Raw genomic sequence first — 24,433 nt, 5'->3', positions numbered from 1 at the left:
CCTTTTAACCTTTATTTTAAATTCTCCATCTAAGTGTTTGCTCGGTTGATTCCTTCGTTGGGAGAAGTCATGTTTTCATGAACGTTCTTTGTGTGTATTGCTGTGCAACATCATTTATGAACTGAAGGATTAGGTGTTTCTTCCAGCCTTTCGGATCTGGCTTTATGATTGTCCTTGCAGACATTTAAGGCAGGTGTCTTTGCATTCTCAGAGTCTGGAGTCATCTTTGCCTTTTCAACACTAGATGGCAGGCTAAGCCCAGGCTTGCTACATGCACACTACTGTTGTGTTTCTGTGTTTCAGAGGCCAGTGATGCAAACCCAGATAGATCTACAGACTTCAGCTGCCATGTTGTTCAGCAAGTGTGTACAGGGTCCCAAGAAGGTTGTTTTTATGCTACAATCCACTCTGTATCACAGTAATTGCATCATTTGTAACTAGTGGATATGTGGTGGGTAATTCTCTGGCTATAGATAGACTAACCATAAGGCCATATGCAACACCCTTGGCTACAAACACCACAAAAACTACACTGAATCTGGTCCTTTGAGACCATTGGAGGGTGAGATAAATCCAGTGTACACATTAGCATAAGCTACAGTCCTGAGTCCCAGGGTAAAGTCTTGTGATTACAGCACTATCCTGCTCTAGAAACTGAAGTCTCAGACTCTGATGAGTTGGGGTAGCATGATGGAAGCAGTGTCTTTCCTGCCTAGGCTGACCCTATGCTGGGATGTGCAACTAAGAAAGTTGCTTAAATTTGTTCCATGTCATTGCCATAATATAAAATAAATATAAAATAAACTAGTAATGTCATTAGCAAACAGTGAGAAATTCCAAAATAAAATGGATTATATAATCACATTTATGAATGATGTATTCAAATAGTAAACATTGAATAGTTTTGCAGTAACCTAATATTAAATAATTTGCTGGCTCTTGTTTGCTCTTCTACCTGGAGTCTGTGCCTCTCCCTAGCACCTTCCACAGAGCTCCCTTCACATCCTTGTTCCTCAGCGTATAAATTAGAGGATTGAGCATGGGTGTGACTACAGTATAAAAAAGGGCAACAAACTTCCCCTCACTATCAGAATACCTGTGGACAGGTTGGAGGTATGTATATATACCTGAGCCATAAAACATGGCAACCACCATGAGGTGGGATGCACACGTCCCAAAAGCCTTTCTGCGACCAGCCATTGATTTGATGTTCAGCACGGCCTTGGCTATGTGAGCATAGGAGCCTAGAATTAGCACTAAAGGACACACTAAGATTATGACTCGGGCCACAAACAAATTGACCTCTGTTCCTCCTGTGTCCTCACAGGCCATCTTCAGGAGAATAGGTAGCTCACAGAAGAAGTGATTCAGTTGGTGTCCACAGAGAGGCATGGTCATCACAAGGCTTGTCTGGATCAGAGAGTTCACAAGGCCTCCCACCCAGGAGAATACAACCAATGCCCTGCAGAGAACAGGGTGCATAATGGTTGTGTAGTGGAGTGGGCGACACACGGCAGCATAGCGATCTATAGCCATTGCCACCAAAAGCACACACTCAATGCCTCCCAGTGAGAGCATTATGAAGAGTTGGGCCACACACCTCCCAAAGCTGATGGTCCTGTCAAATCCAGAGAGATTGACCAGAAGCTGAGGCACAGTGCTGGCAGTGTAGCAGAGGTCCAGGAAGGAGAGGTGGCAGAGGAAGTAGTACATGGGTGTGTGCAGGCGGAGGTCCAGTCGAGACAGGATGATAATCACGGTGTTGCCAAAGAGAGTCAGAGAATAGAAAATAGAAATGAAGGCAAAAAAGATGGGTTCCAGGTGAGGCCAGTCTGAAAAGCCCACTAAAATGAAACCCTCCTCTGAACTTGTGTTCAAACAGTTCATAATCTTCCACCTGCATTAACAGAAGAAGACATATCAATGCTTCCTATGAAGAGCATGAACTGTTCTTTAGATGCCTCAAAAATTACAAGTTTTACTTATGTTAATATTCATTTTTTACTTCTGTTTTTAGAGAATTTCATACACACATGAAAAATATTTTGAGTATATTTATTTCCACTCCTACCCCAGCTCCTCTTAGCTGCATCTTTTTCCCACCCTCTCCTAACTGTATGTCCTCTCTCTTTCACAGAAAGTAACCCACTGAGTCCAATTTGTGATGCCAATATGTGCATGGGTATGGGCTAACTATTACTGGAGCATGGTTGACCTACTAAAGGCTGTTCCATTAGTGAAAGCTGAGTCTCCCTCCCTTAGCAGTCATTAGTTTTTAATTGCTTCTTCTTAAGTTAGGGGTAGGGACTTGTCAACCCTTCTCCCCTTCATGCTGCCATGTTGCCATTCTTGATCCTTGTGCAGGCTACTATGTCTTTCTCAGTTCAGCTCTTCTCTAGCATGTAGATAACTGAAGTGTAGAGGTGTGGCCCTGCCTTGAATACGTTCCTGTAGCCCATTTGTTCTTTGACTTTAGACAGGCCCACTCAACCCTCTGGAAATGATGTTTCCTTGTCTGAACATAGAAAGGACGTAGTGCCATCCTTGAAGCATTAATAACGGGATCTCAAAGCAGCAATATGGAACCTGCTTTCAGATTCTAATGTGGAAGATGCAGCATTAGTATTCGGTATGGTGTTTTGTCTTTCTTATTTTTGTTAGTTTCTGAGATCGGCTGTCTCTGTAGTTTGAGACAGAGGATGAACCAGACCAAGTTCATCAGTCTGACTGTTTGGTTCTTTCTTGCTATATCAGACAATATTTTGAAAAATTATCATAACAAATATGCATTCTATGTCTATAGCTTGATAAACAGTAATTATACAAAGGGAAGATTTGTTAGTAGAAGATGCTTAGATTGCTCTTGCAGTGGAATATGGCTATGTTAAAGTAGAGAGTTAATTGTAAACCTATTTTGTCAACTGTAAGATATTATCCTAAAATTGTATTTTAAAAACTAAAAAAATTTAAAAAGTTCACATACTAAGCAACAGGAGAGCAATGAGAACTGTAAATAGTCTCTGGTAAATAATGAAAGTGAGATATATGTATAAAAAGTTATTCTTCTTACTGTCCAGAGTACTTGAGAGGTAGAGGCTGAAGGAATTCAAGATTATTTCTAGCTGCATGATGAATTCAAGGCCATCCAGAGCTACATAAGAGTATTAGTTAGCTTTCGGTCACTGTGATAAAACACTGACCAAATACAAGTTTGAGAGGACAGGGCTTAGTTAATTTTATAGGTTAGCACTCATTATTAAGGGAAGCTAGGGCAGCAACTCAAGGGAGGAGCTTGAAGTAAAACTACAGAGGAACACTGCTACTCATCCTGCTCCTTCTAGCTTGTTCAGCTACCTTTCTTATATTGCTAAGGCCCATTTGCTTAGGGATGGGTGCTGCCCATAGCAGGCTGTATCCTCCTACATCAAATATTAATCAAACAATCTCTTAAAGATATGGCCATATGCCAGTCTACTCTGGGCAATCCCCCAGTTGAGACTCCCTCAAATGAACCTGGACTGTGCTAATTTGACAGCTGAGTCTAAATAGGACAGAGACCTTGTCTTAAAACATGGTAAAAAAAAAAGCATGCCTAAATCACCCACCCTCACAACCAGGAAAACATGCAGAGCATGGATGAAGAGATTTCTACCTATGCTTAATGTGAATAACTTTTGGCACACTGATTCATGATGCTTTGTGATCAGTTTACTGAACTGAAAGGTAGCCAAAAGACAATCAAGAGATGAATAAATTATTTCAACAAGATGTTTGATTTCTCCCTCATGAAAAAGAGTAAAACTATCAACTGTAACAAATATATATATGTGTGTGTGTGTGTGTGTATATATATATATATACATATATATGCACACATATATACATATATACATATATATGTATGTGTATATGTACACATATATACACATATATATGTATATACACACATATATTTTTATAAATTATATACATATAACAACCAGTTTTATCCAAGCCAGATCTTGTACAATTACAGATAGATCCTCAAAGATCAGTTCAGTTGTGCTGTTCATCTGTTACCTGTTCTGAAAGTTTGCTTCTAGTCTATGTGTTTAGGAACAAAACAAATAAATAATCATTTGATATGCTTTTTTGGAGACAGAATTTCATTATTTAGCCCTGGCTAGCTTAGAACTCTCTATATAGACCAGGATGGCTTTAAACTTACAGAAATCCATCTGCCTCTGCCTCCCAAGTGCTGGGATTAAAGGTATGCATCATCATACCGAAAATGTAATAAGCTTTTGGTTGGTGTTAAAGGTTGTTGGCACAGCATGAAATCCTCTAACTCTGAAGGCTGTGACAAGAAGAGTATGGGACTGAAGTCACCCTGGGCAACATAGTGAGACTATTTCCCTATATGTAAGAATAAAAATAGCAATAAGAAAATAATTTCAAATAAAACCATCCAATGTTGTTAAATGAATTTATGTATTCCATATTTTAGTAATATAGTAAAATACATAGTACATATAAATATCTCAGGATATAAGAATATTCTCAGGGGAAAATTAACAAATCTACAGTATATCTCAGCTGGTGACACAGAAATGTAGACATTCATGTTCTATAGTTTTAGTCATAATTTTCGAAACCACATGTAGAAATAATATATTTACAACAGTAGAACAGCTTGGGCTTCTAATTATGTGACATACATATGTTAGAATCATAATCCAAGATAATTTAAAAACTAGACTGCAATAGTCATCAAAATCGGTAATAGATAAAACAGAATCAGAGAAAATTGAGCTTTGATTCAAATCCTCAGTTGGATAAATGTAAGGTGGAGGGGGGGGGAAGAAACCTGTAACCATGATAACCATCTAAGAAATTATAAGACAAGTTGTAAAGAAGTAATGACTTAAGACTCAACGAGTCAGCAGTGTTTTCCCAAGTCAATATAGCTAAATTCAAAGTTAAGTACGACAATGCTCCTAACAGAGGACCTGGCCTCTCCAGTTTACAATAAGACCTGAAGATCATTCCCTGCAAGAGTTTGTTCAATGAGTCATTTGCTTTGTTTCTGCACCCATAAGATTTTCCTCTGTATCTCTAGCCCCTATTTCCTTCTTTTACGAGGCTCTTCCTACTTCTTTACTCCAGCACGTTTCATGCATCTATTTCTTGCAAAAACTCAACTCCCTGACTAATTGGATGAGTATGATGGGAACCTTGTCTTTCACAGAATTAGATTTATTCTCTGTTTGGAACAACAGCTGGCACAGAAGAGCACAGAGGGATAAAGTCACTGAGTCTGCAGCATCATCCTACAGCAACTGTTGGACAGGTCGTTAGAGAGGCATGGATCTTGAAGATGGTTCAGTCTTGCTTTGTGGGACAAAGACATTGTTCTGCTTCCTGGGGATCTAGTATCTTATTCTTGAATGTCATATGCAAAGACACAATGTGAAGCTATGCAACCTCAAGGTCAAGGTATTTTCTTTTTCTCTGCCTTATCAAGTGACTCCTTTTCCTGCCTAAACAAGTCTTTGACTTCTGGGTGTCCACTTATGAGTTTGTGACTTGAGAGAATGTGCTGTGTTTTCTAGTTGTCAAGGCTCTGTGGGGACTGGGCTGGTCTGCAGAACCACAGCATCAATGCCCACTGGGAACACTGAGACCAGAGACTCTCTGTGTCTAACACTGCTCACCTTGCAACTCTTACACAGCCCATGTATCCGTTCCTTAGGAACCAGTTTCTCTGGCTTGCACTCCTTGCTAATTAATGCCTTGTAGATTCTTTTCTTCACTCTTTCTTGTGGTCATCCCTAAGGTCTGATTTGTGCCCATATGTGTTAATCACAAGAAGAAAATATCCCTGAGAACTAGTTCCATTGTTTAAGAACAGTTGTATTTCCCTTTTTTTCATAAATCATAACTAGGTCTTTGGAATGGCCCATGCATTATTTCTATTCCTTTGTTTCAGGACCCAGATAGACCCCCATCACACTGCTTGTGGAACTGGTCAGCATGGAGTCCTCGTGGGAGCCCAATGCATGTGGGTTAAAGCTGTTTGTGCACGTTCATGAGGGTTCATTAGATCAACTCCTTCCAAACAATCAGCTTCCAGACACTAAGGAAAACATTTATGGTATGGACATTCACTGACTTTCCATAGTCCTCTAGCAAAGGTGACCAACTGCTTGACTACATCAGCTTCCTTTCCTGTTGATGAAATTGTCTAACTGTGTAGCCTTGGGTGTCCTGGAAATTGCCATGTAGACCAAGCTGCCCTCAAACTTAGAGATCTGCCTGACTCTGGCTTTCTAATGCTGGGATTAAAGGTGTGTGCCACCAAGCCTGGCCCTGCTAGTGAAACAAGTGAAATGAGATGAAGCAGGCATCCTGGTTCCTAATGACATGAATTAGGTTTCCACCCATAACCATGCATTGAAATTTAGAAAAGTGCCAAAAATAGATAGACCCTGAGAGTCTACTTTGGTCAGGAGAAATACAGAATATAACATGTTCCTGGTTATAGATTTGGATCACACCATTGACTGTATGCATGCATTCAGAGGACAACAGAACTGGTCAGTCATCTGTAAACACCCTAATGAGGTTTCAGATCAGAAAAGAGAACACACAAAGACAGACACTGGCCTGTATTTGTTTTCAAAGACCAGTTCTATGTTAGAGGTGAGGAACTTGCTTTGTTCCCCTAAAGACAACATCAGACCATGGGTCAGAATTACAAGAAGAAAGATTGTGACTGGCAAAGAAGAAAACCTGAAAAGAAACAAAGGTTTCTAAAAGTAGACTGCTTGGGAAGAGAGTCATGTTGTTGACACTCAGATTTTCATACTTATTTGGAGTGCTCTTCAGAATTTGTAAAAATACTTCTGATTAGGTGAATGTTTGTGTCAGCAGGGTTATGACATCTCACCCTGCCATAGCCTTTACTTTCCTAATGTCAACTGTATGCTAAACTTTAAACACCTTCTCCTAATCTCCATGGTGACAGCGTTTTGATTCTTCCACATTTGTCTTTTATTTTATTATAAAGATCAGTTTTTAATCTGTATTTATCACACTGTATGTGTCTCGATGTCTATGAGTGATCTTTGTAAATAATGAACTTTTGATCATTTATTTCTGACAGTATATAGGATTAAACCTTCCTTCCCAGGCCACTGTTTTGATGATCTTGCCAGGTTATAATGGAACCACATCCAAACCACACAGTTTAAGTTTATTCTTAGCAAAGAAAAAGATCCTACTAACCCATCCCTAATCACCGTCGTGAGTGTGTACTGTTAGAGTGAAATCTACTTTCACTGTTTTTTCATTAGGCATTCACATGTGGTTGTCCTGTTGGTGTTGGGACATTAATGTCACTATCAAAACCAACCAGGCACCTAAGCAGTATTCTGCCAATCCTGTACTCCATGCCTTTGCACAGACTCACTTATACCCTGATCAGCCCCCACCCCTTTCATGATGGCACAGAACACTATTGCATTTTTGTTCCATAAGTGTCCCAGGAAATCTATAAGGCTCTTTAATAAAATATCCAAAAAAATAATCTATCCTAAATATTCAGTATAAATCCCCAAACCATAGATTGTTCATAGTTGAGCTTCAAAAAGTAAATTTTTCATGAACTGCCTGCAGAACACAGTCACCATCTATGATGGGTACTTTTTGTGTGTACCCCTCTGAGAAATTCTTGGTTTGTTTCCACAGCTCTGACTATGCTTCCATTCTTTGGTCCTCAGTGATGCTGCAACTTACTATGTATATAAGAGCCTCATTGTTTATGTTTTAAAACGTAGTTCACTAATTTTATGCAATTGCAGAGAAAGAGATTCAGACAAGAATTTTTTTAGACCTGATGTGTAAAAGAGCAGTGTGGTTAGATGACAGAGAGTGTAAGAGTTCATGAGGGATAAAATATTTTTACATTAATTTAATGTTCTTTGCTCCCAGACTAATGGCCCAACATAGTGGAGTCTAGTGCTGATTGTTTAGTGGAACATTTCTCTTTTAAGTGTGAATATGAGTATCTCACCCAATCCCCACTTACCTGAAGTTCAAGGACAAATTTCCTGCCTTTATCTCTCTCTGCTTTACTGGCTTCAAAAGAGAGGAGAGGTACACTAGAGACTGGTGGCAACTTGTGATATCTGAAAGACGCTTCCCTCTTTGGTTCTGCAGTGAGAAGGGCTCAGGTCAATACTCCTGTCTCTTAGAAGTCATGATAGCATATGTAGTGGACAGTATTTGACGTCCCAACCTAGGAGGTGAGACTGTCCACTTTCACCATGACCCTTTGAATCCAAGAAGAAGCTGGTGTGTTATCAGTCCTCCACCTGAAACTAAAGCTGTATACATTAACTCTGTCTTGAGGGAACTCATATGCCTTCCTGGGCTTTGAGCCCAGGGTCTCCTGCATGTTAAAGTAAGTATTCTACCACTGAGTTTTAGCCCCATAGAAACAGTGGAGAATGAGTTGCTCACAAAGCATGACCTTGGAGACCTGGGGCCCCACTGTTGTAATTACAGTGAACTTGACTGGCTCCAAGATCTGCTCTGCAGTCCTCAGTAGTCTCTATTCCCCCAGCTCTGTTAAACCTGTGTGACCTAGTGTGTATTCTCAGGACAATGTCTTACTTGCTCCTGTGATTCTGAAGCTTAAGATTTCTTCTGCTTCCCTACGTTGACCCCTACTAACTCTGCCAGACAGACCAAATTCCCTTCTTACCTTCCTCCTTCCCTCCCTCCCTCCCTCCTTCCCTTTCTCCCTTCCTTTCTCCCCTTTCTCCTCCTCCTTTCTCCTCCCCTTCCTTTTCCCTCTCCCTCCTTCTCTCCCTCTATTTCTTCCCTTCTTTTGCCTATGAATTTTATCCATACTTTTAAAATTTGAAGATTAGAATACAAAGTAATAGGTTTCATCATTAGATCTTCACACATACATACTTTATACTTTGCTCTTATTTTTATCCCTCTCCACTGCCATTTTCAATCCTCACTCATCCCAAACTAGTTCACTTTCTTCCTCTGGTCCTACCTTCTGTTTCCTGATTGTATGTATCCCTTTACCCTCTCCATTAATATCCTAGTTAACTTTCTATTTCTGTGATAATGGCCATGACCAAAGTCAACTTGGGGAGGAAAGTGCTTATTTGATTTTATAGCTTGTAGTCTATCATTTAGAGAATTCAGAGCAGAAATGCTGAACTTAAGCAGAGGCCATGGAGAAATTCTTTTTACTGGCTTGCTCCTCTTAGCTTGTTCAGTTTGCTTTCTTACACAACATAGGGCCACCTAGGAGTGGCACCACCTACAGTGGACTTGACTCCCTACCCCATGTCAATCATTAACTTAAAAAATGTCCCACAAGCTTGCCTAGAAAATATAATAGAGTTATTTTCTCAAATGAGATCTCCTCTTTGTAGATGACTCTAGTTTGTGTCAAATTGACAGGAAAACTAACCATAACAATTAAGATATTTTTCTCCATTTTTATAATGCTTTTCTGGTTTTATGAACTGCATTCACATGCATTTAATTTTAAATCTGGACTATATAAGGTAAAATATTGAATTTGTGCTTCTGAACCTGGCTTTGTTTGCTTTACATAATGATTTTAAGTTGCATGCATTTTTTCCTCAACAAATAAAAAGAAAAGTTACAAACACTTTTTAATATACTAAAGAAGTGTGGGTTACACAGAGCTGCTTATCTTTGGCAACTGTTTCCTGTCTAAACAGAATTATATTTGGTGGCTGTCAGAACAGAGGTGTTTTACTTGTTTATTTAAGTTTATTACCAATGTTTTTGACGTACACTGCCCAGACCTCAGCACAGATCAACAGTGTCTACTTGTGCTGATTTTAATGAAATTCAAGATTAAGGTAGGAGAAACTTATAACAGGGGGCATTGTTAGATGAAACGAGAAAACCATTTTCTTCTAGAGACTTTTATTATCTAGTGATTCCCCTGAATAGAATTCAAACACCATTCAGGAAAGACTCTGTCTCATTTTCTCACCTATGGTCTTTCTATCTTCCTTCCATCTTTTTTTTTTTCCAAAATTGCATTGAATGTTTATTAGATTATATGTACAGTTAAATTGTCATAGTTTATACAGTAGTTGTGTTGATGTCTGTATCATAAAACCAATTTAATAAATTCTTAGCTGATACCTTTTATTTATGAAAAGTTTACCACCAACTTCACTTTATATAATTTTCCTTCAAGTGCCTGTACTCAGGGGTTCACATTTGATCCTGTTTCATTTCCCTATACCTAAACAAGAGTTTAAAAATGTCCTAAGTGACTGGGGCTATCCCAAAAGGTGTTGTTGCCTATAGATTGAATATGTTCTTCTAGTGGGGCTGCATTGTCTGGCCTCAGTGGGAGAGGAAGTGCTTAGCCTCAGAGAGACTTGAAGTGCCAGGGTGGGATGATACACAGGGGGCCCCCACCAGCTCAGAGAAGAAGGAGAGAGGGGAGGGGGGAAGGACTGTGAAAGGGGTGACCTGGAGGGGTGGCAGTGAGCAGAATGTAAAGTGAATAATCAAAATAGATAGATAGATAGATAGATAGATAGATAGATAGATAGATAGATAGATATGTCCTATGTAGCTTTGGTTCTTTCTTCCATCTTTAAGATCACAATGTCTATCTTTCTGGGGGACTTTTTCTCATTAATTACTTATTTATTCACTGTACTTTCTGTTCACCCTCCACCCCAGATGTATCAACAATTTTTGACCCATCACACAGCATTCATACTGGTCAAGACACACAATTCTCTAGCCTCTATGAGTAAAACGAGATCAATCAATTGACTTCTCTCAAACAGCTCTGCAGTTCCAGTCCCTAGAACAATGTCTGGCATCAAAAGGCTGTCAAAAAAAGAAATCCCCTATAAAGTGATCTTAGTGTGAATTTTGCTGCAGGCAATAGCATGTGAACATTATCCTTTAACCAGGGAGGCCCTCATGATTTTTTCTTTTTTTCCTCCACATTGTTAAAACAGATCATATCTGAAATTTGATGTGCTCCATGAAGTATTTCTGTTCATGCTGCCTTAATTGCCACACACATCATAAAATTGCATCACTGTATTATAAACAGGCTTAGAGATGTGAGAATACATGGCCAGGGTCAGAACTGCTTAGGAGAGATGGAACTCTTGGCCTCTGCCTTTCAAACAATGCCTTCTACCTGCCACCATGTTGTGAATATTGACTTGGGGATGGTGTTTTTATTCTGAGTTTAGACTTCTCTTCTTGTAATAAATATTATTTGAGTTTTTAACTCCTCTATGACCACATAGCTCCCAAATAAAAGACACAAAACCCTGTAGATTTACATTAAGCCTTAAAGCATTAGAGCTGGGCAGATATCTACTCTCTATGCTATTTGTCTACTTTCCTGTCAATAACTCTGAGATATCACTTGCCATGTTCCACCTGGGCTGCTTCTACTCCAACACACTGGCCCTAATGGCCATGTACTCATGATCCACCAATCCCAAGGCAACTTCCTCTTCTTCCTCCTCTTTCCTTCTTGTAGTCTTTGCCTGAGACCTCAAGTCCAGGAATGTTTGCTCTGCCCCCTTTCTTCTTCCCAGTCCAGGTTGTATATATCTTTATTAACCAATCATGGCTAACTTGTGGGGCAACATTTACAACAAAAGCTGATGTATGTGAAGATCTTCTTGTCTTGGAGCAACAAGTTCTTGGGATATAGAATTTGGCATTTGACTACAAGGATCATCAGACCAAGTGCCTACATTCTCTCACTCCCAAATATACTTAGAGTCCATGTCCGTTCTCTGTAGGACAATTGCTTTACCTCCCTCCCAGACTCAATCCTTTGAAAAGTTATGACACAAATCAACACTTAATTCATGCTGCGTGAGGTTCTGGAAGTGTCTTAGACCACCAGTTCTAATTTTCAGATAAGGAAGGAGTACAATTGTGATGCCTACTGAGGAATATCTTCTGGAGACTAATAGTCCCCTATAGGCAAAATGAGTTCTGTCATATGAGAAATATTAGACAATATTTGTATAAACTTCTGTTCCCTTCCTACCTTGTATTTGTATCTCTCCCTAGTGCCTTGCACAGAGCCCTCTTCACATCCTTGTTTCTTAGGGTATAAATCAGAGGGTTCAGCATTGGAGTAATTATAGTATAAAAGAGGGCATCAAACTTTCCTTCACTCCCAGAATATGCGTGGACAGGTTGGAGATACGTGTACATGGCTGAGCCATAAAAAAGGAAAACCACCATAAGGTGGGACCCACAAGTCCCCAGAGCTTTTCTGCGCCCAGCTCTTGACTTGATCTTCAGCACTGCATGAGCAATGTGTGCATAGGTGCCTAGAATTAGTGCTACAGGACAGACCAAAATTATAGCTCCAGACACAAACAAGTTGGCCTCTGTTCCCCCTGTGTCCTCACAAGCCAGCTTTGGGAGAACAAGCATGTCACAGAAGAAGTGGTTCAGGTGACAGCCACAAAGCGGTATGGTCATGATGAAGCTTGTCTGAGTCAGAAAGTTCACAAGGCCTCCCAGCCAGGAGGAGATGGCCAATGAGTGGCAGAGAAGGGGGTGCATAATGTTTGTGTAGTGTAGTGGACGACACACAGCAGCATAGCGGGTGAAAGCCATCACCATAAGGAGTACACACTCAGTTCCACCCAGTAAGAGCGCTATGAAGAACTGGGTCATACACCCAGCGTAGCTCATGGTCTTGTCAATTCCAGAAATATTGACAAGAAGCTGAGGCACCATGCTGGTGGTGTAGCAGAGGTCCAGGAAAGAGAGGTTGTTAAGAAAGAAGTACATTGGTGTTTGTAGTCGACAATCCATTCGTGAGACTGTGATGATGGTGGCGTTGCCAAAGATGGTTAGAAAGTAGAACACTGAAATGAAGACAAAAAAGACATGTTCCAGATGAGGCCAGTCTGAGAAGCCCATCAAAATGAAACCACCTTCCAAGGTGGTGTTGAAGCTGCTCATAAACACTCTCACAACACGAAGACAACTCAGTGCTTCCAATCATAGCGTGCACTTTGAAGTCAATTGAGCCCACAAAGGAACACAGAGCTATATGAAGCTTGGCACATTTGCCTTCACTGTGGCCTATCTCATGTTGAGTCTGTTAGGTATTACAGTCTGAAGGCATAAGGAGTCCTTGTTTTAAAATCCTGCAGTCAGCTTGGATTCCAGGAAAAGTAGGACCTAGAGGGAGGAGAGATTATCACTAAATTATCTACAGTGGACTGCAGCACATTATCTAATAGAAACCAGATTGGTTTCCTGATATCAGTGATGAATATATAGCAACTTCAGCACCACAGTAGAGAAGATGTTTAGGACCACACTTTACCCAAGACATAGGCCAGGTCCTCATCCTTCGTAGTAAACACTTTACCCACGGAACCGTCTCCCAGCCTCTGAAGTATCTTTGAAATATTGGATTATTACTATGAATCTCTACACACAGCATTTCAGAACTTGAACATTTGATTTTATATATTCAAAAAAATCACCAATTGTCTGTATTCAATCTCAAATGTATTTGTTCCTGTGTATCTATGCATGTTTTTTACACCTAAATTTCTTGATCAGCAATCATGTTGATTTTTTAGTTCTTCTAATAGTGTATAGCAGATATAGATACTAAAATTTTAGAAAAAAATATGCTTTCACTGATTTTTTTTGGTCTTTTGAGAAGGGGTTTCTCTGTATAGCCGTGGCTGTCCTGGAACTCACTCTGTAGACCAGGCTGGCCTCAAACTCAGAAATCTGCTTGCCTCTGCTTCCCATGTGCTGGCATTAAAGGCGTGCGTCACCACTGCCCAGCCTGCTCTCACTGAATTACTGTATTCATATTGCACTGCTAGAAGATGCACAGACCAAAGGCTTTCATTGAAATTTAAGTCGAAGCACAGCTGAGCAGACCTCCCCATGTGTGCTTCTTTCTGCTCATCTACTATCAGTCCAGTGAGCATATCTTGACTCACATTGTCCAAAGGTAGTGTGATACTTCTGTTCTCTACAGGCATCTTTCCTGTCAGTGCTAACATAGTTACAAGTTGGCTAATTCACTGGTTATATGTCTCACCATACACAGTCACTTTAGGGTGTCTATAAAGCTTAGATGATGTGAAAGGCACTCCTTGAACAATAAACACAACTACTTCACCAAAAATGAACATAGAGATACCCCTTATTATAACTGAAAATGATCTCCTACATGTGGGTGGAGACTGTAGCAAAGAGCCCTTCCCTCACCTGTTCTCATCTCCCTCTGTACAACTCTAGTGACATTTATGTATGGTGATGCTAGCAAGAGGGTGAACTCTCTGAAGACTGTCCTTCCCAATGACCAACAGCACATTCACAGATTATTTAGCTGTTTCTAATATCCTCTGGGCACGAAGATATTATCCTTTAATATCTAGGGACATTAACTGAAACACACATCTAGAAGGATGGGTGTGAAACATGAGCAAATGGGCATAGCACCCTCCTCTCTCTGTCTCCTCCTTCATCCCACAGCCAACCCCCAGTGAAGAGTCAGCCTCTGCAAACATTCCTACTGACTAACAGAAATAGTTCTTAAAGCATCCTGTGTTAATCCTCTCTTCCCACCATGTGATACATTGTACATCTATGGGCCCATGTGTGGTGTGACATGATTGTGGAGGTCAGAGGACAAGCATGAGAACTCACTGTCTTCTGCTGTATGGATCCTGGGAATGGAGCTGATGTCAGCGTTGGCATCGAGCTCCTTCTGAGCCATCTTGATGGCTTGCTGTGCACTTTTAAACATCTGAAGACTAGGTGTTTCCACTAAAGACCTAAGTTTTCCAGGTATTTTTGTGGTGCTTCACCCTTCAGCTCACTCATTAATTTAATGATATTGCCAGAATACAGTGAAACTTAAGTCGAACATGTAATTTGATTTCCTTTTTCTGGGGAAAATGAGGATGCTTTCTGTTTTCCTTCCAAACTATCTTCCTGCTTAGATCATGTATTCCTTCTTTCTCTTCTTTCTCCCTCTCTTTTATTTTTATTGAAAATAATTTTCATACAATATATTTGGATCAAACATTTCTCTCCCCTACCTCAGGTCTGCCTCACCTCCCCACCCAACCACCTCCACATCTACTGTCTTTGTTTAGAAAAACCAAGAGACAAAACACACAAACAAACAAACAAACCAGAATGAAAAAGAAAAAGCATATAAAACAGACAGACATACAGAGACACAGACAGGCAGAGACGACAGACAGACAGATTTTCTCTCTCTCTCTCTCTCTCACCCCAAAACCCATAAAATATAAAATCAGAAACCATAATATACAAGCAAAAAATCTAGTATGATAAAAAATGACCAAACAAAGCAATATGAGAAAAATATCTACCAAAATACCATTGCCATGCAGTTTGTTTTGTGTTGGGTCTTCTGCTGGTCATGGGCTTAGATTAAGTATGACCTATATACCCAGTGAAACTCCATTGGAGAAAAACAACTTTTCCTTTTCAAGCACTTAACAATTGGAGATATCATGTCAGTCAGGGATAGGACCTTGTGTTCAATTCCCCTTTTCAGCTCTGGCACCAGTCTGATTTGACCCCGTGCATGCCCTGTGCTGGCCCTGTGCTGGCCCTGTGCATGCCCCATGCATGTCTTGTGTGGGTTCTGTGCGTGTTACCAGTCTCAGTGAGTTCACATGTGTGTCAGTCCTGTTCTGTCAGAAAGGCACTGTTTCCTTGGTGTCATCTATTTTTCGCTGGCTCTTACAATCTTTCCTCTTCCTCCTCTTCCATTTAGTTCCTTATACTTTGAGGGGAGGGTGATGAAGACATCCCACCAGAAGGTACAGAGGATACCAGGAGAACAAGGCCCTCTAAATCAACTAATCAGAGCTGATATGAACTCCCAGAGACTGAAGCAGCATGCACAGGGCCTGCATGGGCTTGCATCAGGTCGTCTGCATACATATTATGACATTATTTTCAGTTTATGAGACTCTTAAACAAGTTAATGAATGGGTCTCTGATACTTGGGCCTTCTCCTGGGCTCTTTTCCTTCAGCTGGTTTGCCTTGTCCAACTTCAGTGTGATGGGTTTTTCTTTGTTTGTTTTATCTTACATACTAAGTATGTAAGTACTGTACATACTAAGCTTGCTTTATCTTACATACAAAGTATGTAACATTACTTTGTTATGTTTTGTTATGGGGAGTGGATCCAGATGGGAGGGAAGGTAGGGAGGAACTTGGAGGAAAAGACAGAGGAGAAACTAATGTCTTTTTCCCCATAGATTCTTCTGGTTGTATTCCAACAACTCTGACAACGTTTCCTTTCTTCATCTCCTGGCTCTGATGTTTCCAATTTACTTGAGCTTTGGCATTGTAGTGTTGGAGTTTTGAAAGGAGGTTCCAAACAATTTTATATCAAACCTTACAGTTTATTTAAAACAAACCATTTGCAATTGAAAAATGATACAGGGCAGATTTTGGATAGGGTGAACAGGAGATAGAGATCTAGTTATTCTGTGAGAGACACAACATGGGTTTTTCTTTCTTTTTTTTTTTTTGATGAACATTAACTTGTCCACATACTGTGTGCACCCAGTACAATGGAGTTGAATGCTAATCACCTTGTGGACTATTTCTCACTTCCTAGATTTTAGCCATCAAGACTGAGTAGCCACCCACTCTGCACTTACCTGGAGCTCAAGACAGAAATTGACCACTCTCATCCCCAGCAATTGTATCTGTATCGAGGAGAGATGCCATCTACTAGGGCACTGGTGGGATCTTCTGGTGATAAGAGAGGTATTTTCTACTCAGTTCCTGATGCTATCTTTGGTAAGAATGGACTCAAGTCAGAGTTACTAAGCCAGAGAAATCAGCAGGGTGTGTGGCTCTGCAACCCCTTCAACAAGAGCAGAGATTGCTGATGCCAAAGCCTAGAAGGTGGGATCATCGTTCTCACCAAACTTCTGCTTTCTTAACCCCAAATCCTTTGCCTCTTTCATAGCCCGATGTTCTGCTGGAGTATCATCACCCCATTTCCTGATCCTAAGGCCTCAATATACTTATGTCTAGGAACATTGGAAAGGACTCTAGAAAGTAGTGGATAGTGAGTTAATTAGCAAGCATGGCCTTAGAGACCTCTGAGTCCCATTGTGGCAAATTATCTCCAGTGACTGTCCTCTAAGATCTGCCCTACAGTCTTCAGTTCTTTCTATTCCCCATGCCCTGCCAGACCAATCTGAATTACTCACAGTTTCTTCAGAACACAACTTCTTATTTGGTCATGGAACTCTGCAGCCTGAGGTTCCTTTCACTGCCTTACTTTGATCCCAACCCTGACCAGGCCTTCATCAGTCATACCAAGTCTATGTCTCACTTAAAGATTACCACATTCACCACACCTCAAATTTGTTTCTTCTCTGGGGTCGTGTTCAATATGTATGTATGTATGTATGTATGTATGTATGTATGTATGTATGCATGCATGTATGCATATATGTATTACTATTATTCTCCCACATATAATATTCTCCCACATATATCTAAGATAGTATCTAGTTTGTGACAGACAGGTTAGGTGATACAATCAGTGTCCTGTGATTATGCATTGAATCTCTTTCAGGGTTCGTTAGCAATGTCATTCTTTGTATCTGATCAGGAGAAAGAGACGGAGCTTTTATTAAGAGCCTAGGATGACATACTATTTATTTATAGACCTTTTCAGAACTACCACTGCAGTATTGTTGGTCAGATGTTTTATCTCACGTGTCACAAGGCAGAGCTGTTTTGAATGTAACCTGGATTTTGCTGTGGTGCATTCTCGTTCACTAAGAAAGCTGAGGTTGAATCAGTCAAGGGATAGAGCACAGATTAAAAGTAGGGGATGAAGAGACTAGGACTGATATAAATATGTCCATGTTCACTCTCATGTTCATTCACGCTGTCAAGAGACATCAAGACCTCATCACCACGTTTTTAGAAAATGTCATCCAGTTGAAGGAAATGAGTTGTTTCCATTTCTTGAGTGTTGTGAACAGTGTTGTAATAAACACTGGGGTGACAATTCTCTTCAGAATTTAGACTTCATTTCTTTTGTGTGCATATCCAGTGTGGGTTGGTAGATTACATGCCAGTTCTAATTTTAATTTTTTTGGCAGAACCTCCATATTATCTTCAGCTGTAGCCAGCACAATAACAAGCTCAAACTCGGTATTCCTTGAAAAGAAGAGCAATGACCAATGAGATTACTCATGGATACATAACTTCTCTCGGTTTCTTTTATGTGGAAAAGAGAACAACTTTATTTATTGTTTTGTATACTTGAAGGACAGAGTAGGGTCACTCCACCTGTCAGGCCTTCTCTAGAGCTTCAGAGGTCGTAGTGTCTCAGAGTTACCTGTTATCATGCCTCCCCCAAAAGACACACATGAAGGCATTTTCCTTTCCAGGACTCAGATTGTCCTGCAGTACAACTATTGAGGTCTATTGCCCTTTCTGCATAGTGTGCATGTGTTGTGTTGTGTCTGGTGTGTAGTACGTGTACATGTGTGGTGTGTGTGTGCATGTGTGAATATGTGTGCTGTATGTATATGCATACAGTACATGTGTGTATGTAGTATGTGCATGTGTGTGTATGGTGTGTTTGTGTAGTATGTGTGGTGTGTGGACATATGGACACATGTGCATCTGTGTGTGTGTGTGTGTGTGTGTGTGTGTGTATTTCTCTTGCTATATAGCACAGGTTTGGACAATTTCCCCAATGCTACTTGTTTCGGGAGATTGACAGATTTCTTTCTTGAGTTCCTCCTTGCTGTTGATTGTTAAAAGTAAGTTGTTTATTTTTCATCCATAGGTATATTTCCCAAAGCTTTTCTTGTTCTTAATTTTAGTTTTGTCATGTGATGAACAATATGTAACATGATTTCATTAAACAGTTTGTTGAGGGTGTCGAGATCAGTGGTTGAGAGCACTGCATCTCCTGTAGAGGACCTGATTTCTGTTACCAGCACCAAAATGACAGTGTGCAACAGTCAATTCCAGGGAATCCGACACCCACTTCTAGCCCTCATAGATGACAGAGACACATACAATGTACATACATACATGTCAGGAAAACATACATATGCACAAAATAAATAAAGAAACCTAAAATTTTTGGTGAGCTGTTTCATATCTTCTCATATGATATTTCAAAGACTTCTATTCTCTTGAGAAAAAAAATCTACAGTCATATGAAATCTGTAAACAACTGTATGTCTATTTGTTCTATTATGCAATTTAACATATTTCCTGTCTGATGTTTATCTATTGGTGCAAAGAGAGTGAAAACTCCCTAAAACACTACATTACTACATTGAGTTGGACTTGAAATACCACAAATTGACCTGTAAACCCCACCCTCCTAAGGACCAGGCAACTTCCTGAAGTGCTGGAAGTTGTAGTTTTTGAAAAATAACAAAGCCAAAATTAACCTGTAAGGCCCACCTGTCCAAGGATAGGGTAACTTCTTAGAATGCTGGGAGTTATATTTCTGGAAAAATAACAAAGCCACATAGGAAAGTGCAGTGGCCTAGGAGCTTTATTTATAAAAGGCCCAACTGAGTTGTGGGCTACTCAGCTGGAGAATCCAGGGAGTGGCCCTGACCAGAGTCCATCTGTTGGTCAGTATTTAATATTTAACAAAGCATGCTCTAAATTTGGCTTTAAATGGTTGAATTGATTTTTCTCTGGAAAAAATCTCAGGATTGACAGACTCTCATTTTCTATTTATTAATGTTTTCTGTGTCTAGAAGCTGATACTGATTACATGCATTTTACATCATTATTTCCTTTTGCTGAACCGACCTTTTCATCATTACTTGTCATGGCAACAATACTGATCCTTTTGGGTTACTAGAGACATAGTCTTGTCATTTCTGTTTCCCTGTCTCATGCACTGCACATGTCACCAAGCCTGCTGTGCATACAGGTGCCACCAGGCCTGCTGTGCATACAGGTGCCACCATGCCGGCTGTGCATACAGATGCTACCATGCCTGCTGTGTGTGTACTGCCACCATGCTTGCTGTGCATGGAATGTCTTATTCTTCCCTTCATTTTGTACATTCTTGGAGGAACATATGTTTGAATCTCTTAAATATTTACTTTTGTCTATTCAATAATAAACATCAAATAACTCATCAGTAACTACAGATAAATAGGGCCTTTGTATGCTATTTGTAATTTACTTTTTTGTCTTGTAGTTCTTTCCTCTCTCTGTCTCCTTGTCTCTCGGGTTGTTTTCATTTTTATTGATTCTTTGTGACTCTCACACCACACAGCACACTCACACTCATCTTACCATCCTTCACATCCACTCTTTTCTTTGCAAACCCCCCACCAAGAAAACAAAACTACAAATATAAAAGGAAAAAAAGGAAAATAAAAACTCAAAACATCTCTCCATAGAAGCTGTGGTGTCACAGAGTGTCAGGCCGTGGACCCTTTTGTACACACATTTTTCCTTGCAAATGTTCATTGCAATCAGTTATTGGTCTATATGATGGTTTGTGTATGCTTGGCCCAGGGAGTGACACCATTTGAAGGTGTGGCTTTGTTGGAGTTGGTGTATCACTGTGGATGTGGGCTTTAAGACCCTCATCCTAGCTGCCTGGAAGTCAGTATTCTGCTAGCAGCCTTCAGATGAAGCTGTAGCACTCTGAGCTCCTCCTGTACCATGCCTACCTGGATGTTGCCATGTTCCTATCTTGATGATAATGAACTGAATCTCTGAACCTGTAAGCCAGCCCCAATTAAATGTTGTCCTTATAAGAATTGCCTTAGTATTGGTATCTGTTCACAGCAGTAAAACTCTAAGAGAGTTTGGTTCAAGGCCTCTGGCTTCTGCTACTCTATCACTACTGGATCCTCACTGGGACTCTTCTCACATATCCTATTGTTGCTCTGTGTCATGGATATCCTGCAGTTTTGGATCTGCAGGACTGTCCCCTTCATGCATTCCAGCAATTGTAAGATGGGGTGGATGTTGGGATGGGCCAACTCAGCATTATATCTGAGCCTGCGTGGAAGCTGAATTGATCAGCCCACTAGCTCTTCTAAGCCAGTGCCACCAGGGTAGGGCCTCTGGCTTTGACTAGGGAAGGATGGGGCCAGCTCTTCCACTTTCATTCCTTTGGGACCAGCTCTCCTGTGGCCATACCACCAAGGTCAACTATACTGTGCTGCCCAGGTGAGGGGGTCTTACCTGTTCTTAAACAATTCACTACAGTTGCGAGTACTCATTATTCTCATAACTTTCTGCACTACTGATATTTTGGTTTTTGGTTACCATAAACATTGTGGAAAGATCTTTTGATTAGGACAAATTATTCTGATATGAGAGTAACATGACATAAACACAAAGATAAAAAAGAAAGAAAACGCACTAACATAAAAACAACACACATTTTGAACATTTCCTAATGTAGTTTACGTATTTTTATATTGTTTATTTCTTAGTGTGATATTTCTTTTTAGATGTTTCCTATTTTAGTCTTCAAGAGAAGATGCAATTGGCTTGCATACTATTTATGATAATTAGAGCACTCTGGATTTGCATAACTACTTTTAACAGTGAGATTTATATTTTACAATGTTTTCTTTTTAAGAATGTCTCTTTTTTTCAGTTTGGAGAACACCATCTAACGTTTTTTCTTTAAAGGTCCCTATGGAAATATATCCTAGCAGTCCCCACCACCACCTAGGAAATTCTTCACATCTAAGGGAAAGTGTGTTGGGCACAGAATTCTTGACCATGTGAGAGATATACAATATTTTATTCATCCATCTTTCTCCTATTCTTAGTCTCTTCTCTTCCTTTTACAAGTACTTTGCACAGAGCCCTCTTCACATCCTTGTTTCTTAGGGTATAAATCAGAGGGTTCAGCATTGGAGTAATTATGGTATAAAAGAGGGCAGCAAACTTTCCTTCACTCCCAGAATATGCGTGGACAGGTTGGAGATACGTGTACATGGCTGAGCCATAAAAAAGGAAAACCACCATAAGGTGGGACCCACAAGTCCCCAGAGCTTTTCTGCGCCCAGCTCTTGACTTGATCTTCAGCACTGCATGAGCAATGTGTGCATAGGTGCCTAGAATTAGTGCTACAGGACAGACCAAAATTATAGCTCCAGACACAAACAAGTTGGCCTCTGTTCCCCCTGTGTCCTCACAAGCCAGCTTCAGAAGAACAAGCATGTCACAGAAGAAGTGGTTCAGGCGACGGCCACAGAGAGGTATAGTCATGATGAGGCTTGTCTGAGTCAGAGAGTTCACAAGGCCTCCCAGCCAGGAGGAGATGGCCAATGAGTGGCAGAGAAGGGGGTGCATAATGCTTGTGTAGTGTAGTGGACGACACACAGCAGCATAGCGGTCGAAAGCCATCACCACAAGGAGCACACACTCAGTTCCACCCAGTAAGAGCGCTATGAAGAACTGAGTCATACACCCAGCGTAGCTGATAGTCTGATCACCTCGGGAAAGACTGATTAGAAGCTGGGGTACAGTGCTACTGATGAAACAGAGGTCCAGGAAGGAGAGGTGGGCAAGGAAGAAGTACATGGGTGTTTGCAGGTGAACGTCCTGTTGAGTCAGAACAATAATGGTGATGTTGCCACAGAGGGTTAGAGAGTAGGAAATTGAAATGAAGAGCAAGAGGATAAGTTCCAGTTGAGGCCAGTCCGAGAAGCCTACCAAGAGGAAACCTTCGAGACTGAGATTGAAACTTCCCATTGCCTCCTCCTTTCACAGACTGTAGAAGACAATCCAATGCTTTTTATTATAAAGACACTTAGATACTCCAGAGCTGAACTAAGTTGGTTTCCCGATTTGCTTACAGAGCAGTTAAAGCTAGAGGAAAGCCTTGCATGTCTGCCTTCATTTTGCTCTCTCTCTCCTTCACGTCTGTTGACTCTGCACAGGTTGCATAGCCTGGAGACACAGACAGCCCCTATTCTAAACCCATTGTCAGCTTGGATTCCAGGAGCACTAAGGCCTTCGGCCATGAAAGATTACCATCGAAATGTAAAACATTATCTTCAGTGGAGATGGTGCACTTACACCTACAATGATCTCCCGAGAAGACCATTATTTACAGATTAGCAATGTATGGGCTCACATTGCAGGACCAGAGCTGCGTCAATGATGACTGGAACCACACTTTAACTAGCCTTGCTTAGTTATGTGATCTCCTTGCCCCACCTCTTTCTCTATTTAAACCTCAGTCTCAAGATGAAAGTGTAGTCACTGGAATTCTTTGTCTGCTCCTCTCCACAGTGCGTTGACTTCATATCCTTCCTCTGCATCTCACTGTTCCTGGTCTTTGGCTGGCTTGTTGCTATTAGTGGCTGAGTCTTGTTGTTGGTACTGAAGGGGGTAGGGGTTTGAAGTAAAAAAGATTCATCATAGTGCATAGAATATGAATTAAAATATATTCCATAATGCTCCATATACACCCCAGGGTTGTGGGCTTCATATTATACTTCGCCACTCAGCTCAGCTCTACTCATCAGGCTCGAGTTTTCTGTTCTTAATTCAATTCTTATATAGAGCACAGATGGTTAGAGCCGCAGCTATGTGGTCTTTGCTAGAATCACTCTCTTTTTGCACCTTTGTTTTATTATTTAATTCAGGCTACCTAATGCTCTGGCTAATATATTTTCAACCCTGTAGGGATAATGCACTGCCTTCCTCATAGTCTTGACTTGAGGACTGCAGAGCACCAATGTGGAATTAGTTGTTAAATTCTTATAAAAAACAACAATGACCCAGCATTGATATCCTGTTTCTCTTTTTTGTTCCTTTCTTACTCTATTAGCAAAGTGTCTCAGTAGAGTACCAGGAAGGAGTAACCAGGATGAGTTCACAGATTTGCCCCTGACTGTGCTCATCTTCCTGAAACTCAGTGCAAAAGGATAGTATAACAGTCTTTGAGGTTCTGCTCAGACCAGCTGTCATCTATCACAAAGGATTGGGAGCCTGCAGCTCCATGGTAGGAAAAACACAAACACATATATGTTCTGTATGATGAGTCTCCCCATCATGAATATGTTACCACTTCTCACCATCTCCCCTGGGACGAGATGCTCCCTTCTCTCCAGACCTATCTTCCTTACACAGTTTCTTTCTCCAGGATTTGTCACAATTCTTCTAAATGTGCCTTTGTGCATCTACATACTGTGACTCTTCAGCAATAGAGATCGGAGTGACTGGAAAGACAATAAAAAGTGGTGCCTTCCATCATCTAAGACAGCACATTAACATCACTTCCTTTCATCCATAGCAACTTTAAATAAAATTTGACAAGTAAAACATTTGACTCTCCCTAAAAAATCAATAGAA

At 40.5% G+C, this 24,433-nt stretch overlaps 3 protein-coding genes across 4 annotated transcripts; all 3 read right to left on the bottom strand.

Moving 5' to 3' along the window:
- Positions 1-951: 951 nt before the first annotated feature.
- LOC114633321 (olfactory receptor 10-like) lies at positions 952-4,257 on the bottom strand. Of its 2 annotated transcripts, XM_028781908.1 has the most exons (2): positions 4,228-4,257; positions 952-1,857 (listed from the first exon to the last, which is right to left on the bottom strand). In XM_028781908.1, the coding sequence occupies exons 1-2, from the start codon at positions 4,255-4,257 to the stop codon at positions 952-954; spliced, it is 936 nt and encodes a 311-aa protein (XP_028637741.1). The 2 variants fall into 2 exon arrangements, with proteins under 2 accessions (XP_028637741.1, XP_028637740.1); XM_028781907.1 differs by lacking the exon at positions 4,228-4,257 and having other exon boundaries at positions 952-1,887.
- A 7,358-nt stretch (positions 4,258-11,615) lies between these two features.
- On the bottom strand, positions 11,616-13,239 carry LOC114633323 (olfactory receptor 10-like). Its single transcript, XM_028781910.1, has one exon. The coding sequence runs from the start codon at positions 13,021-13,023 to the stop codon at positions 12,088-12,090; it is 936 nt and encodes a 311-aa protein (XP_028637743.1). The 5' UTR covers positions 13,024-13,239; the 3' UTR covers positions 11,616-12,087.
- Positions 13,240-21,819: 8,580 nt separating this feature from the next.
- LOC114633324 (olfactory receptor 10-like) lies at positions 21,820-22,841 on the bottom strand. The gene has a single exon (XM_028781911.1). The coding sequence runs from the start codon at positions 22,823-22,825 to the stop codon at positions 21,869-21,871; it is 957 nt and encodes a 318-aa protein (XP_028637744.1). The 5' UTR covers positions 22,826-22,841; the 3' UTR covers positions 21,820-21,868.
- Between the last annotated feature and the right edge of the window lie 1,592 nt (positions 22,842-24,433).

Source organism: Grammomys surdaster, unplaced genomic scaffold (assembly GCF_004785775.1).
Source record: "Grammomys surdaster isolate TR1022 unplaced genomic scaffold, NIH_TR_1.0 577, whole genome shotgun sequence".
Classification (NCBI taxonomy): Eukaryota; Metazoa; Chordata; class Mammalia; order Rodentia; family Muridae; genus Grammomys; species Grammomys surdaster.
The sequence above is the reverse complement of the archived record's forward strand: the minus strand, read 5'-3'. Positions and strand labels throughout refer to the sequence as shown.

Excerpts from the sequence above, each read along its gene's own strand:
- LOC114633321 (XM_028781908.1), bottom strand. The coding sequence starts at position 4,257 with ATGCATACCTTTAATCCCAGCACTTGGGAG. Across the intron at positions 1,858-4,227 it reads TTAATCCCAGCACTTGGGAG|GGTTTCATTTTAGTGGGCTT; the intron begins GCAGAGGCAGAT and ends AGTTCAGAGGAG.
- LOC114633323 (XM_028781910.1), bottom strand. The coding sequence starts at position 13,023 with ATGAGCAGCTTCAACACCACCTTGGAAGGTGGTTTCATTTTGATGGGC.
- LOC114633324 (XM_028781911.1), bottom strand. The coding sequence starts at position 22,825 with ATGGGAAGTTTCAATCTCAGTCTCGAAGGTTTCCTCTTGGTAGGCTTC.